Genomic DNA, 25,539 nt, shown 5'->3' on the forward strand with positions numbered 1-25,539 from the left:
ATATGGTTTATCCACTGGGTGACTCCATTAACATGCTAAAGCTGTAGTGTACATCCCTATGAAGAATCCCAGCAGACCAGTGACAACTGGAGCTGGACTGAACTTTGCAAGTGCCCCCTGCCTTACACTGTGAGATTCTCTAGGACTTGAGGTCCTGGAGTCCTTGGTAGTGTGGCCCTGTCATTGTTGGAGCACATAATGGAACTTTGGGAACTTTTTCAAAACTTTTATTCTAGAGCTCCATAACTTCACGGTAGTATCTGACCAGCAGTTCTATGGCAGATTTTAGCTCCATAACTTCAAGACAGTATCCAACAGTCAGTTCTATGGCAGATTTCAGGTTTGTCTTGCATTGAGAAGAGTTTCTGCTCAGAAAATGACAAAGACCCTCTTCAGATTTTTTTAGCTTTCTTATTTCAAGGCCCTAGCGGTGCAAATCTATTTAGCGTATCCTACACAGGTTGATTGTGGTTGGCCTATAACTGCAACTACGAACCGATCTATGGTAACCATTGACTACCATTGTGGTTTTTTGCTTTTTGGCACTGTTTTCAATTAAATATTTACACATTTATTTCTCTGTTTCCCCTTATTGGATTTTCGTTAATTTGGTGCCACTTTGCTTGTTACATTTTTTTTTTCTTGCAATAATTTGGAGCGGGATTTTTATTGCATTTTGTTGTAGACTTTTCAAATTATTTGGTACTTCCAAATGCTTAAAGCATTTTCCTTATGGTAAGCCTGTTTGCACCGTCCCACACGCAGAGCTCAGGTTGAAATTATTGAAACAACTGCTTGGACTTAATAGGATAGTGACTTTATACTAGTGATTGAAGACAATCCACAACAAGTAATAAACTACTTTCTCAAAGCAGAACTTTCAGTCGGTACTGTTTTTTTCTTATAGTTTTCCTTATTGAGGTTTTAAAAAGTTCTCATTATCAAAACACATCACAAATGCAAATAACACATCAGCAAACTATGTTTTCTTTGCTGTCAGATTATGAGGTCAGATTATGAGGTCACATTCAGATATTGACAGATAGAATCTAGGTTCCTGAGGCGGAAGCCGGGAAGGTTGCAACTAGCGAACTAGCGATTTTAAAATTCACAACTCTGCATTTTTAATTTGACTTTGGGCACTTACTTACCCACTCGAATATCTGCACGCACGCCTGCTTCTTCATTTTGGCCAACAGCAGCCGATTAAGCTCGGCATCAGACCCCTTCATTTTGGACGCCATCTTGGGTGAGTCAGAGAGGAGCAGATTACTTGCTCGACCCTTCCACCCTCACCAGCATAAAAGCCGCATTTCCCAGGCACTCGCGGTATTGACAGGTAGAATCTAGGTTCCTGAGGCGGAAGCCGGGAACGTTGTAACTAGCGAACTAGCGATTTTAAAATTCACAACTTTGCATTTTTAATTTGACTTTGGGCACTTACTTACCCACTCTAATATCTGCACGCACGCCTGCTTCTTCATTTTGGCCAACAGCAGCCAATTAAGCTCGGCATCAGACCTCTTCATTTTGGACGCCATCTTGGGTGAGTCAGAGGGGAGCAGATTACTTGCTCGACCCTCCCACCCTCACCAGCATAAAATGACTTCCCCATCCCGGACGCGCAGCGGGTGCGCCGGCGGCGCGCCGTAGGCTCGCCAAAGGCGAGCCTGTCTGCCCCGGTCCGCCCCAGTTCCGGGCCTAAGGCCACCCCCCCTGGTTCCCTTACTACATGCCTTCTATCCCCGATTACAGTACAAAGCTTCCTATCTCAAAACGCTTAATACCTTTATCAATCCCTGTATTCCCACAGACCTGTGTCTTTTAAATGACTCTCCCTATACCTGCCCCCATTGCTCTTTCCAAACTTTGGATAATTTCTATTCACAGGGTTCCACTAAATCTACACATATGAAGTCTATTAAAACCATTAAAGTGGCACTTCTAAATGTACGATCTCTCCCCAAACACAGGTATGAAATAGCCGACTTCATTAATAACTGGTATCTAGATATTTTATTTCTAACTGAAACCTGGGGTGACCAAGCCTCCGACCCTGATTTTACCACGGCTACGCTGGAGGGTTTCGCAAATATCATACATGATAGACCTTTAAGAAAAGGCGGTGGAATAGCGATAATATATCGCAACACATTTGTTATACGAACAGAGCCAATAAATATTAACACATATGAGGCTATGAACTTCACATTTTTCACCCCATACTCTAGTTCCTTTCGAGGTGTCCTGCTTTACCGTCCACCTGGTTCTCGCTCAACATTTCTATCCTCTCAAAGTCATTTCCTTGAGCCTGTAGCAGGTGAAAAGAACTTCACCATTTTAGGTGACTTTAATTTTCACCTTGATCTCTGTGATGATCCTGATACCATCACTCTTTGCACTGAAATGGATGCAGTAGGATTAAATCAACTTATCCATTCTCCTACGCATATAGCAGGAAATACATTAGATGGAATTTTTTCCAATCTCACATCTCTCTCTATATAGAAAATACTGCCCCTCACATGGACCGATCACTCAGCTATATGTTTTAACATTTTCCCTTCCACGTCCCCCCCCCCTCCAAATCCTATAATACTAATACTTTCAAAACATGGAAAAGTATCAATATTGACGACTTCAAGAATAAATTACATGTGATGCAGGATATTAACACTTCTAATCCTGAAACTGCAGCCATCATCTATACTAATTGCCTTCAAATCCTAGTTGACACCACGGTTCCTATTAAAAAAAGATCTACTAATAGAAAATCTAACTCTGCCCCATGGTTCACTGAGTGTCTTAGGCTAGAAAAACAAAATTGCAGACGACAAGAACGTAAATGGTGTCAAAAATATGACCGTCTTGAAAAGATCTGTTATAGAGAGAAATTAACTAAATACAAACACATGATCATCACTCAGAAAAGTTTATTTTTTAACAACCAAATAGAGTCAGCACAAGACTCAGTTAAACAACTTTATCAGGTTGTATCACATCTCATAGGTCAGGACAAATCTACTTCTATAGAGGCCTCTCAATCCATGTGTGATGCCTTGTCAACTTACTTTCAAGACAACGTTTGTGACATTTATTCAATAACCTTAACCATGACACCACTATCTCCCATTCCACCTCTGACCCCACTCTTACTAATTTACCCACTTTTTCTTTTGACCAAGTCTCACCAGAACTGGTTCATAAATTCATGATGACCATTAACTCTGGCTCTCCCAATGATCCTTGTCCTCCCTCAATACTTAAACTGGCTCCTGTTATTCTATCCCAAACACTCTCTTACATCTATAATACCATGTTCACCTCAGGTATTTATCCTTCTATATGGAAAAGAACAGTAATAAAACCTTTACTTAAAAAATCCACGCTAGATCCCTCTAAGGTAACGAACTACAGGCCAATAGCATGTCTCCCCTTTCCTTCCAAAATCATAGAAAAAATCATGAACAGTCAGATCTCTGAATTAATCAACAATAACAACTGTCTTGACGATTTGCAGTTTGGAGTCAGAAAGGGTCACGGCACAGAGACGGCATTAATAAAAGCGGCCAACGAGATCAGAATGATCTTAGATAAAGGAGGTGCAGCGGTACTTATAATGCTCGATCTTTCCGCAGCCTTTGACACGGTCGATCATTCCATCCTGATCGACCGTATCAAAAAATCCGGAGTATCTGGGACCGCCATTTCCCTTCTTTCCTCATTTCTAGCTAACCGGGAACAATCGGTGACCATGGGCGGATACTCTTCCTGCTCCTTTTCTCTCCCCTGTGGTGTCCCCCAGGGATCCTCGCTGAGTTCAACACTTTTTAACATTTATGTGGCGGACTTAGCAAGGATCATTAAAGCTCATCACCTAGCAGTTACAAATTATGCTGACGATACGCAGCTTGTCCTGGCCATTAATAACAACGGTCTGGAAGTAGCTAATAACTTCCAACGAGGAATGCTTGCCATTAGTAACTGGATGAGTAAAAATTGTTTAAAGCTCAATTCAGACAAAACTGAAGTCATGGTATTTGGTAAGCTCACCCCTAGTTGGTCCCCTACCTGGTGGCCTCAAGAACTTGGACCTTCTCCTGTCCCTGTCACCAAGGTCAGGAACCTAAGAGTGATCTTTGATAATAAACTCTCCTACGCACATCAAGCAAACTCCATAGTCTCTGCTTTATTCTTCATGTTAAAAATGATTAAAAAACTACAACCTTACCTTCCTGTAAATACTACCAATACCTTGATTTCTACATTACTCATGTCTCGAGTTGATTATTTCAATGCTCTCTTGCTTAATGCACAAGAACAGGTGTTAAACAAACTCTCTTTAATACAGAACGCAGCTGCCAGACTTGCCACCGGAACACCTAAGTATAAACCCATTTCAAATATCATTCGAAAACTTCACTGGTTACCTGTGAGGCAACTAATTAAATTTAAGGCTCTGTGCATAGCCTTCAAATCCATCCATGAAAAAGGCCCAATTGTCTTAAAACACGCCCTCTGTCCATATAGACCATGTCGCTCTCTCAGATCCGCAAAGGCAAATCTCCTGGAGATAGTTGAAACAAGAAAAGCCACATGGGGAGACAGATCCTTCTCAATTGCAAATGCCAAACTATGGAATGCCCTTCCCAATCAAATTAAGAAATTAAGAGCACTCCCACATTAACTCTCTTCAGGAAACAGTTAAAAACCTGGTTATTTAACCAATAGTTTAAGCTAATTCACCTCCAACCCTAGTTCTTTTTTTTGATCTTCTGTCTAGTGCCAACACACCCCCGGGTAATCGCGCGCTCAACAAGTTGTATAAAATAAAAATAAATAAAGATTCGTGGTGTAGTGTGATTGTGTATGCATGTCATGCGACCCATTGCTGATGTGACTTTAAGCAGGTGTAAAGTTTTGTCATGGGTCCATTATTTTTTCCTTCTGCATACTACTTCTCCCATTTGTTTTATTTTTGTTGTTGTTTTGGGAATTGCCCCAATCTTTGTATATTCGGATCTTGAAGATACAGTATCAATCACGCTAAATTTTGATACTGTGACATTTGGGAATGTTCGGCATCTCCAGGTCTGAGTGATGTCTTTTTTACCCAATGTTAAAAAAAAGTCTCACAAATGTCTTCTCTGCATTTGTAAATCCTCATCGACAAAAACGTTTAGCTGAGACAATAAGCGACTTTGGTCCACTGGTCGCCCCAGAATAGACCAGGATTTGCAGAAAATGTCTGACATAAAGGGATCCAAAGCCAAACAAGTCTAGACTCTGTCTATTAAGTTTTATATTTCTGATGGACAACGTAAGGATTCTGGCCCTGGTACTTTGTGACAGTGTTATAGTCTCTCACCGTAAGGTATATCCTACGAAGGTATTTAAAGAGTATGAGGCAAAGCCAATTTGTGATTGACGTTTCACATAGGGCCACTAGCGCAAATATTCATTCCTCATCTTGTAAAGGACATTTGTCTGTTTCCTTTGCCAACCTCAATTTCCTGAAATTCACAGGTGAGGTAATCCCTCAGATTATGTAAAGGTGAGACAGATGTATAGTTATAGTTTTGATATAAATAACTGACTAACCATATGTTTGTCCTCTATAATGATTCAAAACTTTAAACGTTGTCTGGTGTAAGCTTGATTTGACTTGGTTTTTGCTATTTCAGGTCATTGCCTGTTTGGATTCTCGCATATGGCCCCATATCTCACATTGAGCGAGTTATTAAAATAAATTAACATTCACACTGTTCAGTAATATAACATTTGATCTGACAAATACTGCATGAGCCTGGAATTATTTGAGTCAGCTCCTAAAAATTGGGCACACACAGAACCTACTCTATGACATGCAGTCTGACTTTTCAATATCACAACGATACAATATCAGTACTGAAAGCATCTGTTGTAAAGTTCCTGCTTATAACTTGAACTACATAGGTTGGAAATAACATAATAAGGTCACCCCACCTCAAATCCCCCCTCATCCCTTGACCCCTCAAAAGAAAAGACAAACAAACTCCCTGTTGAAACATTAAGTTTAAAGACCCATATTGTGTGGGGTCCAAACTAGGAGAGAATGAAGATAATTGGGTGAAGCTAGTCACTGTGTGTCTATCGCCTCTCCACTTGCTATCCTCTAACAAAGACATTTAGTCTGTATTCTTAACTTTCTTTTTTCACCTCCAGGGTATCCAATTTAGTTGAGCTCCTCCAAAATCGTCACTGGGTTTGAGGAATCCATTGCAGTAGCACACCACATGGGCTCACAATCTGTCAGAGAGATGATGTTGAATGGCTTAACTGTAGAGTATTTAGACTTGAGCAGTCTGATGTATCTTTACACCAACGTTAGCAAGGGCTGCCTCAGCCCCTTGAAGATCTGGGTTCTGAACGTTCCAGGTAAGAAACACAATGAAGGAAGAATTCAGGTTTTAGAAATATGCCTATTAAGAAAGGGCACAATGGGAAGGGACTCCAGGAATAAAGCATGAAGGAACTATGGGGCTAATTTTCAAGCCCCCTGGGCCGCCGGTGCGTCACTTTTTCCCATAATAAAAGTGATGCTCTGGTGGGGCAAGGGGCTTGTAAATAAGCTCTTATGTCTGGAGATTGTGTAGAAAATACAACAATTTAGCAAGTGGACAAACAATAGATCCCGAATAGTACCATAGGCTCAATTATGAAGGACCCATGCTTGTAAGAAATGTGAGTTTTATTTGAGGGTGTGACTGCTCACCTCAAGTAATAATAACAATCCTTGTCAGGGTAAACCACTTAAGTCACTAAATAAACCTGAGCTCCAGCTCCTGGTAGCTGTGGCTCAGAGCAGACAGGCTTCACTTGAAGGCAATGTTTAAAGTATTTATGCAGTACCAAAACAAAAGTATGGGCAAAATGCAACAAAAGAAAAATCCTAAACCAATTTAGAAAAATAGAGATTTTAGTAAATAAAATAACACAAATGAAATCAGGGATATACATTTTTAAAATTTAAATTAAAAATAGAGACCAAAAGTACTGAGCGCCAACTAGGGTCATCTGGTTGCATTTGACTGGTACCTAGGCACAATTTAAAGCCGACCACAATGGAGCACAGGCAGGATACAGAAACCAGATTTGACCTGGTTAAGTTTTACCTTCTGACTTAGGGACTGATTTAATATTTGGCAGTTGAGCCATACATCCCCAGGGCAATAGATTAAATCAGCCTACTGCCCTGGCAGAGGACCCAAATGCCAAATTTTGAAATCAGGCCAGCAAACATTTCAAACATTGACAGGAACCACCATCAAAGTGGATTGTAACATGACTGAGCAGTACGACAAAGTAAATTTTTTTTATTTTCAAAAGAAAACTCCCAGAGCGAGATATTGTTTTTGAAAACTAAAAAACAATACCCCCCTCGCCGTGGGATGTTTTTTTCATGGTGAGTGGATCATTGAGCATTTTTCACTGACGTTTACCACCAGATTTTCCTGGCAGTGACTGACATAGAAAAACGGTTATATGTCCCCCTAGCTACTTAGGTGAGGGGACATATTGTTATGTTCCCAGGTTAGGCCTATGTAGTGATGCTGCTAATTTCTTACACTGTCCTATTTTTCACTATAACATTTCTGCTGTGAACTTTTGCACATATTTGCTTGCAAGACAATGTTGGATTAGTTTCTCTGAAACAACTTAGTTTATACATCCAGCTTCACACAACATTATCATGATGCCTCGAACATTATGTACAAGGCCTCTGTGCACACTATATGCAAATGGTGTTCTATCTTCATCCACGGGGTGAAAGACCTATCTACATATCCATAACATAGCAAATCTACAATATACATCACCAGCAGTGGCGGCCGGCACAGATAAAAGTGGTGAGCGGAGCAGAGCGCAACAAGGGGGTAGCCGACAAACAACGGAATAGGTATTATTTATTTATTTAATTATACCTATTCCGTCGTCTGTTGACACCCCCCACTCCGCCCGCCCCACCGCGTTTACCTGTGCCGGTTGCTGATGCTCGCAGGGCTGCTTTTTATTATAAATAATTAATATCCTGACAGATTTACAGAGGGGGCAATTCAACTGATATCGAGGGTTCCTGCAAGCAGAGAGATAACCACGCAGCGGTCTGACATCGCTGTGAGGGGGTATCCAGTTTGTGACCAAGACGGGCTCTCACATTCTCTCCAGCCAGATAATGGGGTTGAATCATCCCTTTGGGGGATTCTTAGCACCCACACACCCTCTAGGTACACTTAGATTAGGGTTTTGCACAGTAAGAGTCATCACATATATGTGCTTCTGTCTGCTGAATATCACAGCACATGTATTCTTTGCAAGAATAACATTGTTTTTTGCACAGTAAGAGTACACCAGATTACTGCCTTGTTTATATACCTCCATATAGACACTGTTTTAGCACCATGGTAGAACTGTATCTACTATTTACTAAGTATGGGTGAATTTTGCGGATAACGCGAAATCGCAAAACAATCTGCGAATTCGCTGATTTTCCTGCGAAATCTCGGATTTTTTTTAGATTTGCACCATACTTAACTGGAGTACTTTCTACTGGCTAATCAGTTAGTGCTACCTCGTTGGGTAAATGTATAGTGTTTTTCCTACACTGCAGCTGCGTAAAGGGCCAGATGATTTGTCCCCAGTGACCATGTGCGCCGGTAACTTTGCCACCACGCCAAAAGGCACCAAGGTCCCTTGAGTGAGCTGTACATCATAGTTGGGAAAGGGCGGGAAAAACGTTTGATACTGTTAGTGTGTTGTGCGGGGCTTTTATGCGTGTGCACATGCCTCTTGTGTAAAGGGTCAGAGAGCGAGCAGGGCAGCAGGTGAGGAGAAAGCAGTCTCCTGGCCACAGGAACTACAAGGGGATTGCGCTCGAGAAACTCATGGATGCAAAGACCTCCCTCGAGTATTACAGCTCATTTTTGATGGCAGATATGGGGTTAAAGTAAATTGCCCAGCATCGACCGTGCTCACTAATGTTTTGGGCTGATTAAAAACGTTACTGAATTTGAACTTCAACTCGGGTGCCTGCATAGTTATCCACGAAGATGCCACAGTTTTGTGCAATACCTCTACTCAACTGGAGTACTGGCTTAGCACCATGGTAGAACTGTATCTACTATTTACTAAGTATGGGTGAATTTTGCGGATCACGCAAAATCGCAAAACAATCCGCGAATTCGCAGATTTTCCTGCGAAATCTCGGATTTTTTTTAGATTTGCACCATACTTAACTGGAGTACTTTCTACTGGCTAATCAGTAACTGCTACCTCGTTGTGTAAATGTATAGTGCTTTTCCTACACTGCAGCTGTGTAAAGGGCCAGATGATTTGTCCCCAGTGACCATGTGTGCCTGTAAATTTGCCACCGCGCCAAAAGGCGCCCTGGTCCCTTGAGTGAGCTGTCCATTATAGTTGGGAAAGGGTGGGAAAAACGTTTGATACTGCTCGTGTGTGGTGCGGGGCTTCTATGCGTGTGCAGATGCCTCTTGTGTAAAGGGTCAGAGAGCGAGCAGGGCAGCAGGTGAGGAGAAAGCAGCCTCCTGACCACAGGAACTACAAGGGGATCGTAAATTCATGTCCTCAGAAAGTACCTCGCTGGCCGGGTTCTTCTAGTACTTTCGCCTGGCAAAGATTTCAATGTTCAGACAAGGTCACCTTTTCCGAGCTTGGATTTCTCTAGAGGGGCAAGGCTGAAGGTTGTAGCCAATGAGGGCTCCATGAGGCCAGATACCTTCTCCTTGAGGTCCCACTGAATCAGATTTTCTGCTGTGAAAAAGCTGCAAAAAGAACAGATGATGGACGGAATGCTGAACGAATCAAACATTTAACCCAGTCACATCCAGGGTTAAATCCATTGTTTTTTTGCTCGCTACATCATTATAGTTTGGACCCTGCCATGTGAAAATCTGTGTTGAACCTGCTCCTCAGGAGAACAGTCCAGATCGAACAGTCATGCCAGGTCCTCCCTGGACTGGAAACAAGCATCCTGGAAGTGCTTTGGGGGTATCACCCCTCATCAACCTGGCTTGCTTGAATTGGGTGGCATAACAAGCACAGGACCCAGGTCAGGGCATACCCTTCCCACTTAGGGCATCAAATGCAAAAAAGGACAGATGATGGTCGAAATGCTGAGTAAATCAAACATTCACCCCAGTCAAAGATCTGGGTTACATCAATCTTTTTTTGCTTGCTACATCACTCCAGTTTGGACCCTGCCATATGCAAATCAGTCTCGACCCTGCTCCCTATGGAACAGTCCAACCCTAACTGTCCGGCGGGGTCCTTCCATGACTGGAAGCAAGCATCCTGGGACCAGTTTTGGGGAATCACTCCTCATCATCCTGGATAGCTTGAATCTGGTGGCATGGCGAGTATGGGACCCACGTCAGGGCATATCCTTCCCACATAGGGTGAAAAATGTAAAAAGAAAAGTTGATGGACGGAATGCTGAACAACTCATACATTCACCCCCAGTCACAGATCTTGGTTAAATCCATTGCCTTTTTTCTTGACATCTCATTCCAGTTTGGACCCTGCCATAGGCAAATCAATCTTGACCCTGCTCCCTTTGGGAACAGTCCTGTCCGAACTGCCAGGCCAGGTCTTCTCTGGACTGGAAACAAGCATCCTGGGACCGGTATCAGGGTCTGAGTGGGAGAAAGCTGCATATTCTTCAGAGTGGCAATGCACTTTCGTCAGGTCCGATTGGTAGGTATTTACCCGTCTTCAAGAGGTCTTTGGAGCAAAAACGTGTCTAAGTCCGAGGTTTCAAGGGTGATAGGAGAAGTACACTTTGACACCACACGATGGTCTAAGACCTTTTGGGTAGAATTTGGGTGTTAAGACTCAGTCAAGAATAGGCCACAGACAGGGTCCAAGGAAGGTCCAGTTGTCATTAGTCAGCTGGGCAGTTGCAAGAAAAGTCTCTTGTAGCTTGTTGTGTCCTGTAGCTTGAGCAGGCGGTCTGCCTTCTGACGCTCGAAATCCATCTCTTGATCATGAATACAAGAGAGAGCAGGTCTAGTTCATCAGGCTCTTCTCAAGTCCCAGATCGCAGGTTCAGTCCTCTTTAGCGTCTTCCACGTTCAAGTAGTGTTCTCAGGAGGGTATTTTGGATACCACTTTTATGTATGGTACTAGCCTTTGGGTGGAGGAGATTCCGGACTCCTCCCTAACAAATAAGGGATAAGTTCCCAAGGGGAACCCTGTCCATCCACTTTAAAGCATATACTGTGTGTCCTCTGTGCTTAAATCCAAGATAGTGAAACCCTTCTCCATTGTGCAGAGCCTGTGAGTCTACACCAGAAGTGTGGCCACAGAAATGAGCAGCCCCTACTCTGTGATCATACTACACCAGTTCTGGGAGCAGCTTTCCTGCCACTGGGATTTATGCCTGCCTGATGAGGAAAAGAGGAAGAAGCCTACCCAGGTGTCAGCTAGCATTTGCTTGTGACACATGTGATCCAGCCTTTCTGCATCCAGCCCACTGCTCATCCGGTCAGATCATCTAATCAAAGAGGGGGAGGTGGAAAGGATGATCCCTTCAGTTTCCAGGATACATTTTCTAATCAAAGGAGAAAGGATCACTCGTCCTGCATAACCCGATCGACCTGATGAATATGCACACACATGATTAGACAGCGGAGAACCAAGATATACCGCTCGAAAACCACCATACCCATCACGTGCATAAGGGTCCTTTATCTGGGACTTCCCCCGTTCCTCCTGCATACCTAAGGTTGTGCAGGACGAGTGATCCTTTCTCCTTTGATTAGAAAATGCATCCTGGAAACTGAAGGGATCATCCTTTCCACCTCCCGCTCTTTGATTAGAAGATTATAAGCAGCGCACAGCTGCGGGAGTCTCTACAAAAAATCCTGATCAGAAAACCCCATTGATCAGAAGACCGCCTCTGAATATCTCATGATGGCGGAGAACCTGGGATTAAGTTATTCCATCGAAGAGATAGACGCGATACTTGCAAGACCACCTTTATTTATGAACAGTAACCTCACTCAGACCCTCTCCAGCTCTGCAGAATGGGATGAACTTACGGAAATTAAAAAAGAACAAGTCAGAACAACGGTTCATGGTATAATAATGATGGAATATCTACGAGTGAATGCAGCACCAAGAGGACTTTGGGTCACCAATGCCCCGAGGATTTTCCTAAAAGATCTGCCTTTCAGAAAAGATCGGTCTGCCATTTCATGGAAGTGTACCAGGGACTATTTAGTCCTAATTATTAAGACTGCCACAAGATTGACAGATGAACTCACAGTAAAAATTGAAATTTTAGAAACAAAACTGAATACTGTGAACATCACAATATATAAAACCAGACTAGACGAAATTAATAAAGAAATGAGTGACACTCATGAATATTTGACACAAACCAAACTACAGAAGTTAGCAAAAGAACTCAAGAAGTTCTCTCTAGAGAAGGTGCATCCTTACAGTAGCAAAGACTACAAGACAGATGACAACGCCTCCAATTATGGAGCAAACAGTGGTGCATCTAGTGCTAGCTCGGATCAAGAGGCAGATGAACAGACCAATCCCAACAAAAACTACCATCAGAACAGAAGAGGGAACCGACGAGGACGTAACTTTTGGAGCCCCCCATTTTTTCAAATGAATAATCAAGGGATACCTTTTTTACCCTTCAACCCCCAATTTCAAGGATGGATGAATCCCTATTTTCAAGGTCCCCAAATCATGAATCACCAGATGCAACATCAAGCAGGCCAAAATTTTCAACAACGTGTTCCTTTTTTAGGGAACGGCCCGGCATCACAAAGAACACGGAGGAGGGGAGTAACCTGGTCCGACCAAACCAGGCAAGTACAAACCAGGAGCATAACCAAAGCCAAAACCGGAACAACCACGAATCCCTCATCGTGAACCTCACGGAGAAGACTAACAAAAGACGAAGAAAGTGTGCTCAACAAAGGTCTGGGATATGTTCCCACACCCAAACCAGATCTGTTTAGAACAAAATGTGAAGTGGCAGAATTCTGTTGCAAGCTAAAATTAAAAGCATTTTTCAAAGGGGAACCATCCCCTACCAGGGAAGGAGACACAACCCTTAGAAACAAATCGTCCTTTTGCCCATTGAACTCTCAAGTTCCTATCGAAATACAAACTTTCGAACAAGCCCTCTTTAAAGCAATCGATGGACTGAAAAACAAGTCACCAAAACCCTTTCAGAACATAACCAGAGCAGAACAAGGAGCACTTGATACTTTGAAAACAGACCACAACATAGTCATAAAACCAGCCGACAAAGGCGGAGGAGTGGTTCTCCTCACGGCTGAAGGATATGACCAACAATGCATGAACCTACTTTCCAATTACAAATTCTACAAAGTTCTGAGCACAGACCCAACACCAAGACTACAGAGAACCATTACGATGATGATAGAAGAGGGAGAGACCAACAATTGGATCACAAAAAAAGAAGGAGAATATCTAGTGACCACAACACCCCGTACCCCCTACTTCTACTCATTACCGAAGACACACAAAGGACGATTACCACCACCTGGACGACCAATCGTGTCAGGCTTTGGCTCTATTTTAGAACCCTTTTCTCAGTTTGCAGACCAATATTTAAGACCTTTGGTCCAGAAGACCCCCACGTATCTGAAGGATACCAGAGACCTCCTTAATCAACTACAAGACATCGAATACTCCCCCGACACTATGTTCTAGGTTGGATTCGATGTGGAGAGCCTATATACCAGCCTTCCACAGGGGAAAACCATGGACACCCTTGAAAATATACTGTTCAACTCTGTCTGGACCTACAAAACTCCCAGACATTTTGTACTGGAATGCTGCCGAATGGCACTCATGGAAAAAAAATTCCAATATAAAGACACCCTGTACTTGCAATGCCACTGTACGTCGATGGGCAGTACATTTGCCCCGAGCGTGGCTGGACTTTATGTCAGCACCTTTGAGGACCTACACATTCTAAATGCGGATAACAACCCTTATCGTCATCATATACTGTTCTGGAAACGGTATATTGATGACATTTTTGTCATCTGGCAAGGAGACCAAAGCAGCTTGTTGGAATTCCACGCCTGGCTCAACCTAAGAGATGAATGCTTGAAGTTCACCTATTGTGCGGACCGTAAAAGCATTGACTTTCTAGATATAACCATCTACGCTGAGACTGGCACCCTCAAGACTCGAACTTTCTTCAAAACCACTGCTAAGAATAGCCTTCTCTCCTACAAGAGTTTCCACCCCCGACCCCTGAGGGAGAATTTACCATACAGCCAATTCCTCAGATTAAGGTGCAACTGCAGCAACACCACTGAGTACAAGTTACAAGCTAACGATCTTTGTAAAAAACTGGAAGCCCGAGATTATCCAAGGAAGGTAATAAACAAATGCAAGAAACGCGCCAGAAATCAGAATAGAGAGGCCCTCCTTGAGTCTGTACCAAAACCACCCTCCGAGGAAGTCCTAACATGTGTAACCACATACAGCCCAATGACTAACAACATCAAAAAGATTATAAAAAAGAACTGGAGCATTCTAACATCAGGTAACCTCGCGTGGCCAAAACCAAGGTTTGCAAATAAAAGGAGTCGAAATCTAAAAGATATCCTAGTCCGCACAAGACCGGCCCCAAAAGTAGCCAGGGAGCCCACATACCCATGGGGTGCCCCTCAAGTGACGGGACACAATCCATGTGGCTCATGCTCTGTGTGCAGCCTAACAAAACCTACAAAAGAACTCCAATTATTGCCATACTTCAAATGGACTCTACGGAGCCACACTAATTGTAATACTAGCCCCGTGGTCTATATGATCACTTGCCCCTGCAACCTCAGATATGTCAGCATGACATGCAGGAAAGCCAAACAAAGACTTTGTGAACATCGAAGCAATGTGAAGTGCAAAAACAGTACCACAAAAATGGCTAATCATTACCTAGAAAAGGGCCACACAATACAAGACCTACATTGGGTCATCCTTGAAACCCTACCCAGAAGAGACAGAAATGCTGAACAGATCCTCTTTGAGAAGGAGCACAGATGGGTACACAGACTCGGAACTGACCGTGAAGGGCTGAATGACAATATCTCTTGGCTCAGCCTATCCAAAAAATGAAGACATACTGCTTGCCCCACATATACCGTGCCATATGGTAAAATAAATCACTAAAGCTCTGAACCCTATCCCCTAAAAAACTTGTAAACGAACACTGTTTCTTTATAAAACATTGTCAGTGTGCTTTAAACGTACGTTAATTCAACAAAACTATACCATTGATGTACCAACCATTGAGATCGAGAACTAGTGTTACGACATATCATACCGTAACAGTAAAGATAAAGAAGACCCCGACATCGTAACAATGTCATCACATTACGATCAGAGATTAACATCAGTGATAATACCTCCGTTTTGGCCGTATATGAACCTCACACGATTATTTATGTGTAGGGCTAACGGAAGAACAGCTATCTATATGACGAATTCCCCCTATATTGCCATAGGAACTCTCCCTAACGTTACCATAGTAACATCTAGGCAGACCAATATGATCCGCCCAAAAAACGTAACCGCTACATCTTATACTGACCCGGAAACAGAATGGACTGTTTCCGGGTTGATGTGAGCAGCGCACCCACACAGAGGACACCAGGAGTGGATGCAATAGGTAGCGGGATTGGAGCTGAAAAAACGCTGAAAACCGCAAGTAACTTTTAAACGCTGGGTATTAATCCAAGCCTTCCATTTCTCCAGTCTCCCTGTAGCTCACCATCCGACTGGAGCGCGTTAGCTACACGCGCAAGGTAACGATTATCTCTCAACTTTATCTGAACAGACCGTATTCTGTCAGAGACATACTTTACACACAAGGCGTGTGAATAGGCACTATAACACATCACAACAAAACCTCCACGTTTTAACAAAAGATTGTGCACACACATGTTGGTCTCTATCATGTAGTAATAGAACACATACATGCTGGCCTTGCTCACGTAATAATAGGACACCAATCGGTGGGCACCATCTCCGAATTATGTAGATACAAAACCACCATATGAATCACCAAAAATCGACTGAGACACTGCTAGATCATGCATACAACACCAACCTCTGAGCATGCTATAGCCCTCTGCATGAGTGTGGAGTGTGAGAAGAGAGAGTTGACATTGCCATATCTAATTGCTGGTTCATGAAGTATTGCCATTTTTTAGTTGTTGAAAAGTCTATCAAAGAGATAGCCATGTTAAGCAGATTTCTGCTTGGTACGTGTCCCTCTGTAACCCCCCCCCCCTTGTGTGTTGAAAAGTATTTGTGTTATTTCTCTTACAGGTACATTGAGACCTTTATCATAAGGAAACAGGTTAATATCCTTTTTTCTATTCACTGAATTTTGAGAGCACATTATTTCCGCTTCCCCTTCACGTTATTCACTTAACGGTCCTGATGAATGCCCGTAAATCCTAATTAAGGCAGACAAGGCAGAAACATGTCGACCAAATTTTAAACCCCCCCTCACTTTTTTTACTTCATCACTCTGAGTGCACCTACTGCTCATAGTAAAGTTTACAAGATGCACTATTTCAGACCAGACCCGAACCCAGACTTAATAAAATGTTCCTATCTGGTTTTCCGGGCCTTTTTAAGATCCTTTAGCACTGGCTCACTACTGTTTCAACCTTGGGTAAGAACCTGCTGGTGGAGGCTGCATAACCTGATCGACCTGATGATTATGCACACACGTGATTAGACAGCGGAGAACCAAGATATACCGCTCGAAAACCACCATACCCATCACGTGCATGAGGGTCCTTTATCTGGGACTTCCCCCGTTCCTCCTGCATAGCTAAGGTTGTGCAGGACGAGTGATCCTTTCTCCTTTGATTAGAAAATGCATCCTGTCAGATCGACAACAACACCTCCCCACAGCCAATGTCTTTGTATCAGCTGTAGAAGCAGTTTTCACACCTCATCAAAGGGCTATTCAGTTGCTAGGTGACAGTTAGAGCTGATGCAAATGGGCCTCCACAGGAAGACAAAAGATATCTTCCAAAAAGTATCTTGTCTTTAATAAATATTAGAATATGATCTTACCATCCAATTGGATTTTTCATGACGATTAAAAGCGTCCTTGAATTTTATTTCTAGCTGTTTCTAAACTGAAATGACCATTATTAAATGTAACAATGTAACTCAGTGTTTTCCTCTGGACAGAAATCCTTGCTACAGTGAAAATTGCTTTTGTAGCCTATTCCCTGTACGTATGTGTGTAACATAACATTTCTACATGTCCTAATTTTAAATACCAGGCACCCTGTCTTATGGACAATAATGCCTACATAGGGGTGACTTATTAATATTGTAAAGGAAGGTTTTGATCTGTCAAAAGTAGTTTTGTTATAGGTTGTATTACTGTATTTCAACTGCCACAATCAGGCTACAATGGGACCCTGCTTACAGTGCACTAGTGACATTTAGCTTACAGGCCCTGGGTGCACTATGTACCATATACTAGGGACTTACTGGTAGTTAAATATGTCAATCAGGAGTATACCAATGTCATCACATTTGGAAGGGGGAGCATAGACACTTTACTACTGGTTAATAGGGGTTAAAGTGCACGGAGTTCTACAGCCAGCAACAACAGTTAAGGCACAAATCTTGGAATACACCACGCATAAGATTGTTATTCCCCCAATGCCAAAGCAGTGTTTCCAATCAGTTTACATTAAACGGGGTATTTTCTCATAGTGCATGTAATGAAATAGAGCTGAATGCGTCCCTCCTTCTCCCTCTCAGCAGACAGACACACTTCAGGACAAAAGGCAGACTCTCAGCTTCTCTAGTAGACAATGCAGAGTTCTGGTTAAGTCCCCTCACCTTTGGGTGTTTATCAGACCACAGCCTTGATCGCAATTCAGCTCTTCGATTACTCAGCAAGCATTCCCTTCCTTAGTCATTAAGACCTTGGAATTGGAACACATTAGGTGTTTTTCTCACACTTTAATAAATATTTTCCAGAAAGGGGATTTGGATCCACTGTTTAATACTTCAGAGCCAGCTTGGGGTGGTTCTCTTTCAAATATTTTCTAGCTGCTGCTCAAACACAGCCTTTACGCATGGTGGTGGCTTTTACAGCAGATGTATCTAAAACAGGGGCACAATGGAGTGAGAAATCAGTGCATTTGGCAGTCATCAGCCTTCCTGAAGCAATATATAGAGACAGACAAAAGAGAAGGCCTTGGATAGAATCTTCCTCACCTTGAACAAAGAAACAGCAGTCCCAATCATCACCTCTACTTTTAGACCTGCCAGAGGTCTTCCCCCAAGCTTTTTGCCTTTCTCCTCTATTCTGATCTCATTGTTGCTGACCTCTGGACTCTACGCACTCGACCACTGCTAACCAGTGCTAAACTGCATCTGCTCACTCCTTAAAACATAGTAATATTGGCTTATCCCCAGTTAGCATAGCTGATTTTTTTTAAGTCCCTAGTAATGTGGTACCACATGTACCCAGGACGTGTACATTAAATGCTACTAGTGGGCCTGCGGCACTGGTTGTGCCACCCACTTAAATAGACCGTTTATTCATGTCTCAGGCCTGCCATCACCACCTATGTGTGCAGTATACCTGGCATTACAATCTGGCAAAATAAACATTTTGCCAGGCCCTAACCTTCCTCTTTAATACAAATAAGTTACTCCTAGGGTAGGCCCTGGATAGCCCAGAGCACAGGTTGCTATTTATTATAAAAATAATAGAAAATATACTTTCAGTTTTTACATGTTCTGGTGGTGAAAAACTATTGGATTTGTTTTTCACTACTACAAGGCCTACCTCTCCCATATGATAATTTTGGAGTTACTTTATTACATTTTATAAGTGTAACTTCCAAATGGGAATAGGTAACCAGTTTATGTTAGGTTTCTCTGGAATCACAATTTAAAATCCTAACTTATGCTGAAGTCAGATTTTAAAGTGTAATTCAGAAAATTACACTTTTAAAAGTTGGTATTTTATTCCCTTAGACAGTTAGTGCCTGTAGCCTATACCTGGGTTAAATGACTGTTTGTAGCTAACAGCTGAGTTATGTGGATTCCTCCTAGACATCCACACGCAGTAGGGGGCTTAGATGTGCCTGGATGAGTCATCACTGGCAGGGTCAGAAGGGGGAGCTGGGCACAGTTCCACTAACACTTTATTAGGCTGTGTGCTGCCTCCATACAAAGGGCTGCATACCCCCTGTAGTTAGTCTAGAGCTAGGACAGGGAAGGAGGATTCCTGTGGACTTCAAAGGGAAACTTCTAGAAGCTTTTCCCCTACTTCAAATGCACACATGGGTATACATACAGGACTTCAGACACCAACTCTTCAGTACACTTCTGTACCTGTGGATACTTTTCCAGGAGGAAGGACTGCTATGCTGCTGAAAAAGCTGCCACTCTGCTGGACTGCTGTTCTGAATGAGCTACCGCCCTGCTGCCCTCTTGCCTGGGGAGGAAGAACTGGACCTTCAATCTCATCTTGAATGGAGGACCCCAAAGTGACTCCAAAGGCTAGATTGCTGTCCTCCTGACCCTCAAGGACATAAAAGGTTCCCCAAACAGCTCCCTGAAATAAGCTGCAGTGTGTTCTTGGCCTCCAAGTGCTGCCCTTCAGCTCCTGGACCTTTGGAATGGCTCAGCGAGCTTAAATCAAGCTTTTGGGCTCTTTGCGCCTGTGAACTGGCCTGTTCGCACTGAGACTGCACTGTTCCCACTGAAGCACCACCAGACCATCTCTTCACAATGCAGTATCGACACACAATGAAAAGTTCTGGCCCACTCCTCTGTAAAGCTCCGCCTGCTCTTCATGCCTTGCTGACAACCTCCCCTAACCTTTTCCTTGCATCCAGCAGCCGTCTCCAACAGAAACGGGCCTCTTGACACAAAACTTTAGAATGTAAAACTTAAGCAGGACTTTGCTGAATGTAGTCAACCTGTGCTCCATCGCAGTTGGCCTAAACATTTGACTTTGACACGGTACAGCAAAAGAAAATAGCAGCGGTGGTGCTCTTTTACACGTTATTGTTTTTTTAAATTCACAACTCCAGTTCTACGGATAGGAGTTTTGTCATTTTAGTCTTGTTCTATTCATTACATTTTGCTCTATTTTTGGAACCTGGTATGAGAAACTTTTGGTGCAGACTTTTCACTATTTGACTGTTGGAGGTGTTGCGGCAATAATTTACACTTTGCCTCTAAGTTAAGCCTGACTGCTTTGTGCCAAGCTACCAAGGGCATGAGCCCAGGCTAACTTGGGGTTTGCTTGTGCTTTATCCTGACAAGGATTGTGGTTGTTGCTTGACCAGGGCTCATCCCCAGTCCATCAGTAACCCAATTTCTTACACCTGCCATCCAACAAATGGCAGTGCTCAGGAGGAACTAATCAACCACCCTCTGCTAACAAGGTACTTATTGGATTTCTAAGTGAAGCCTTATTTCCATCCTTCTTCACTTCAATGTCTTCCATCTTACTGCCACCTCCAATCCCACTGTCTAGCGCAAGCTATGCTTATCCTCCCTCTTGTGCCATGTTAAACTGGATTCATCAAAAGTGAATCTCACAGGTTCCAGAACTCAGAGGCATACAACACAGAGTCCTACTACCATATATGGGCCAAATATTTACCGAACATACAAATAATTAATGCACACCTGGAATATAAGTTCAAACTTCTGTGTGTCACATAACCATACAGCATGTAACAACAACAACAGGAGACTCATTTCTCCTTGATACCGAGAAATAGATCTGGACATACTGCTGATTCATAAAACATGTTACACTGCATTCAGTATATTGACTGCAGTCCAGTTCCCTCTTTGTAGGACACACTTGTTGCATCTCTCCAGTTCGCACAACAGATTCTGCCCTTACATTACTAGGGAAAAGTCTAGCTTCAGCACAAACGCTAGATTAGCATTGCACCAGGGCCAAAGCAAAAGTCTGGGTACTACAGGGAACACGTTTACCATGCAGGAGTCCTTCCTGCCCAAATAGGGACACTACTTTCATCAGGGCTGTACTTATTATGACAGCAACCTTCTTACCAACTACACTCACACCCCTAAAGCTATGATGGTAGAAAGACGTGCGGAAGTGTTGAGATATAAAATGCACAAATTACGGTATAGATTGAATACTTAAGCTTGACAGTATTCATGAACAAACATATTGGTGAGGAGTAAAAGTAAAGTTTGTTTGAATATGATTCTGAGGTTCTTTACTTTTTGCATCAGGGTGAGCAGCAAACAGCATAGGAGACCAGTCAAATGATCCCATATCATGTCATGTCATGTTAAATACAGATTAATCTTATCATTTGCAGTCTACTTATGTTCATCAAACACTCATTATTATTTGAAAATGCACTTCTACAAAAAGAGTACCACACGAGATTGGGATAAAATTGCTTCAGGTCTTATCAGGAACTTGAATGCAGGAGTAATAGTTGGATGGCCATAGGACAAAGCAATACAAAAAGTAAAGAAGGCCTCATAGATACATATATGCGCTTTGAGAAAAACTCATGAAAGCAGAGATGTTTAAGTGGTAGGATGCCATCACTTTGAAATAGTATCTGAGAATAAATAGAATTACACATGGACTTAGATCACAAATCACACCCTCTTATGATGACCTGGATGAGGATTTGGTGATACATTGGAAGAAAGAGCGAACAAATAGTTCTGTTAATTTCATGAATATTCTGATTGAAAATGTGGAAAGACGAGTTTCTAAACTTTTACAAGACATTGAGGAGGTGAACAAGAGATTACGGAACCAAATTTACCAGGACCTACCAAGAAAAGTTATGCAATCATGGAAGGTATTGTGCAGAAACATCAGAATTATATTAAACAAAGAAAGGCAAGAAAACTAAAAAGAGATGAAATTGACTATGCAAGTTGAAGGGTAGTCACATTTGTGAAATGTTTTGACTATCTAGGCAATAGAGATAACCAGGCCATGAGCAGTAGAGGTTCCTCAATGGGTAGTGGAAACATCACCCCTCTAGTAACCTGTCCGGTAGTGACAATGGGAAAGTAGGGGAGGGGATCTCCAACCAAAATAGAGACAGTACTTCTGTTTAAATAGATGTGAAGCCTGAAGCCTGACATCAGTGCAGACGCCAGCACAGCCGCAGCTGCAGCAGAGTTAGGCGTATCCTCTGGAGTTCGGGGGCCAGGGGGCCGGGAGCGTGGAACCTAGCCAGCTATAAGCCCTCAACTCGGACAGGAGCATCATTTCAGTCTGCAGCTTTCCAGACCCCTCCCGGCCGATTACAAGTTTGTGCTGTGTGCGCAAGTGCGAGAGTGCAGCTGCTGCAGTCAGGTGCCGCAAAGAATGGGCCCCGGAAACCCGCAGAGGCAGCTCAGTTAGACCAAGTGCAGCCTATGGTCCCCCTGAGGGCCCCCACTCGCGAAGGGCTGGGAAAACTTGAGGTACCGGGCGGGTACACCTGACTACAAGTAGTCAGCACCAGGAGACTTCAGCTGTCCAAACGAGAACCTCAGATCCAGCCCCAGCACCATCCGAACAAGATTCCAGGAAGTAGAGGACGTTGCAGGACCCACAGTAGCCACAACAGTAAGACCAGTAAGCCCGGCTTTCTGCCTCGGGGTCTCTGCCTCAGACCCTCCGTGGAACTCAGTGTTCTGGTCCCAGGTCAGAGATTAGGGACAATATTCCTCTCCTTACCCCCGTGAGGAGAAATTTAAAATGAAGAGTTAACCTAATGATTAAGTTGACTCTTCATTTCAATGTTCTCCCTTTTCAAAGTTATGTTGTTATAATATTTGTAGAGCGCATGGCTGCCCCAGCCAAGGGGCATCCCAGCACTAAGCTCAGACAGAAGACGGATGACAGGTCCGAGGAATGCAGCAACCAGTGTTTTAGATAAGGGATGAGTTTTAATGGCCCTGCGGAAAGCAGCATGATTTTGAATGCTTCTGATGGTAACTGGAAAGGAGTTCCAGAGTTTGGGAGCTAAAGCTCGGAAAGAGGGTCTTCCGGGCTCTGGCTCTCTTAATCCGCGGGATGGTAATCCGCGGGATGGCCGCTAAATGCTGATTGACAGAGCGCAGGAGACGAGTGGGCATATAAGGTATGAGGAGGTATGCTAGGATTTCAGGGGATTGAGCGTTAAGGATACTGTGGGCAATGCACAGTGCTTTAAAAAGAAGACGCTTCTCCACTGGGAGCCAATGAAGTCTATTAATGAACTCCGAAGTGTGACAGGTCCTGGGGAGGCAAACAGTAGCCGGGCGGGCGCATTCTGTATTCTTTGGAGGCGCTGTGTCTCTGTTAACCCCTAAGTACAGACCACTGGAGTAATCCAGCCTAGATAGTATGGTGGCCTGGACGATAACCTGCCGAGTTTTAGCCTCAAAGAAGCCCAACAAACCCAATAAACACCAAAAATACCCCTGCACCCCAAAATGCAAACCCATCCTATACACTAAAATGACCCTGTGCACCCCATAACCCAAACCCACCCTGAACCCTTAAAATACCTCTGAACCCCAAAACATATACCCACACACCCCAAAACCATATACCTACCTTAAACTTAAATGTAAAAAACACATGATTTTACCATTCATGCATTTACAACGGATTTCATTGAGGACATCAGTAGCTGTTAGAAGCTTCTTTCCCGTAGTCGGCAATTTCTGTTGTGGTTTTTATTTCATTAGTCAAGTGGAGGCATTTTATAGTAATGAAGCGTTTCCTGTCATTGTTAATAAGCTGTGCTATCGGTTGGGGTGATTGGTGTTCTATTAGAAAACTGAGTTTTAAATATCGTTCAGCAAAAATATTGTACCCAGAATATCAGCTACCACAATATCGTGAACATAAGTATTCTAGGTTCATTTTATTTCCATTGTTAAATCAACATCTATTTTTCTTGATGATATATGCATCTTCGACAATCATTAATAAGCAGTTAGGAACAGTACATCTGTACTTAGGAATAAATAAGTATTTTTGTACTCTTGTATTGGTCCTTATTCTGGAATCGATGTACCATTTACCTGATCCTTATCTTTTTTCATTCTAGGTGTGCAATTGTTACTGCAATCTCTTCTGGAGAAACACTGACCTTTCAGTGCAATGGAATGGCTGGACGCTATGTGAATATATTCCTTAGAAATAAACTGGAGTATTTGACACCCTGTGAAGTACAGGTCTTTGCACACGTGGAGGATCAATGTTGCCCAAAAACCTGCTGAATAAAGAGAATCGCAACAGCGTCTGCATGGGTACCCAGCTGATTTCTGGTGCTAAACGATCAAAGCACCAGTATACATTACAAATAATGGTTTCTGTATAATTATTTCCATTTCAATTGAATTAAATAGATTGCAATTCTCCTAATTTTTTTATGTCTTGATTTTTAATTGTGTAAATCAAGAGTTTCTGTTTCTTCTTAAATAAATATTACTACAACTGCAAAAGGAGAATCTATGTATGCAAGTGAGGACTTTCACACTGACAACTAATAAAGACTTTCCCGGAGGGTTGGCAGCTGGATCCCTATTACATTCTCACTTTACTGAAGTGATAGCTCATACTTGGAACACTATACTCTCATTCTACAGTAATATATTTACCAGGATTAACAGATTCAACATCATATGTAATCAATCACCTAGGAAAAAATGAATAATACAAAATAGTATTAGTAAGTAATACAAATATGAATAATAAGTTCTGGCAGGAGATGCTTCACTGTCAGACCCTGTTTGTGGGCAACGGTGTACACAGGGGCTCCTAGGCCTTCAAGGCCGGCTTTAGTGCTTGTGGCGCCCGGAGCGAGAATCATTTTTGGCGCCCCCACACCCAATGACCGCCTCTTCGGATTCTCTCACTATCACCGGGCAAAGGTACCCCTCATCTCTCCAATCATACGTTATTGCTAAAAACAGCGCCCCATTGAGGTCAGCGCCACATCCGCAGGCAAGTGCTCAGGCTGGCTGCACCAGTTCTACTTCCCTAAAGCCGGCCCTGTAGGCCTTAACCTTGAGGGTTGAGGTTATTTCCCTCTGATGTTCTTGGGTTCACAAGTGAAACATCTGACAGCTCATTAATGATGCAATTTAGAACAGAAGGGCTGTGACACAGCTTTCTTTACCAACACTTTTGAAGATCCACTGAAATCACCCACTGATTAGCTGCAAAAGAGTACACCCAGCTTTAAAACAGAAAAACAAAACAGAAAAAGGGCTATTTTCTCGCCTTCTACCAGGCTTCGCTGAAAACACTGTCTCTGGATTGCTGTCACTGTAGCGAAAGCTGGCAGTGTTTCCGAGTGCATCACAGCCAGAATGGATGTGGTTTGCACTCTAACCCTTCCCCTTCCTCAAGAAAGGCTACAGTCCACTCTAAGAGCACACACATATTTCAAAAAGAGACTTCGATCTGGTGATTTTGGC

The 25,539-nt window shown here is 42.9% G+C and overlaps 1 protein-coding gene across 1 annotated transcript in view; it reads left to right on the plus strand.

The window, feature by feature from the left end:
• Positions 1–24,336, plus strand: part of LOC147709524 (fucolectin-like) — a 32,637-nt gene extending 8,301 nt beyond the window's left edge. The window contains exon 3 of the mRNA XM_086925506.1: positions 24,165–24,336. Within this exon, the coding sequence (XP_086781632.1) occupies positions 24,165–24,336 (172 nt within the window). The remainder of the gene's footprint in view (positions 1–24,164) is intronic.
• Positions 24,337–25,539: the final 1,203 nt, after the last annotated feature.

Source organism: Lissotriton vulgaris, chromosome 6 (assembly GCF_964263255.1).
Source record: "Lissotriton vulgaris chromosome 6, aLisVul1.2, whole genome shotgun sequence".
In the NCBI taxonomy this organism is placed as follows: Eukaryota; Metazoa; Chordata; class Amphibia; order Caudata; family Salamandridae; genus Lissotriton; species Lissotriton vulgaris.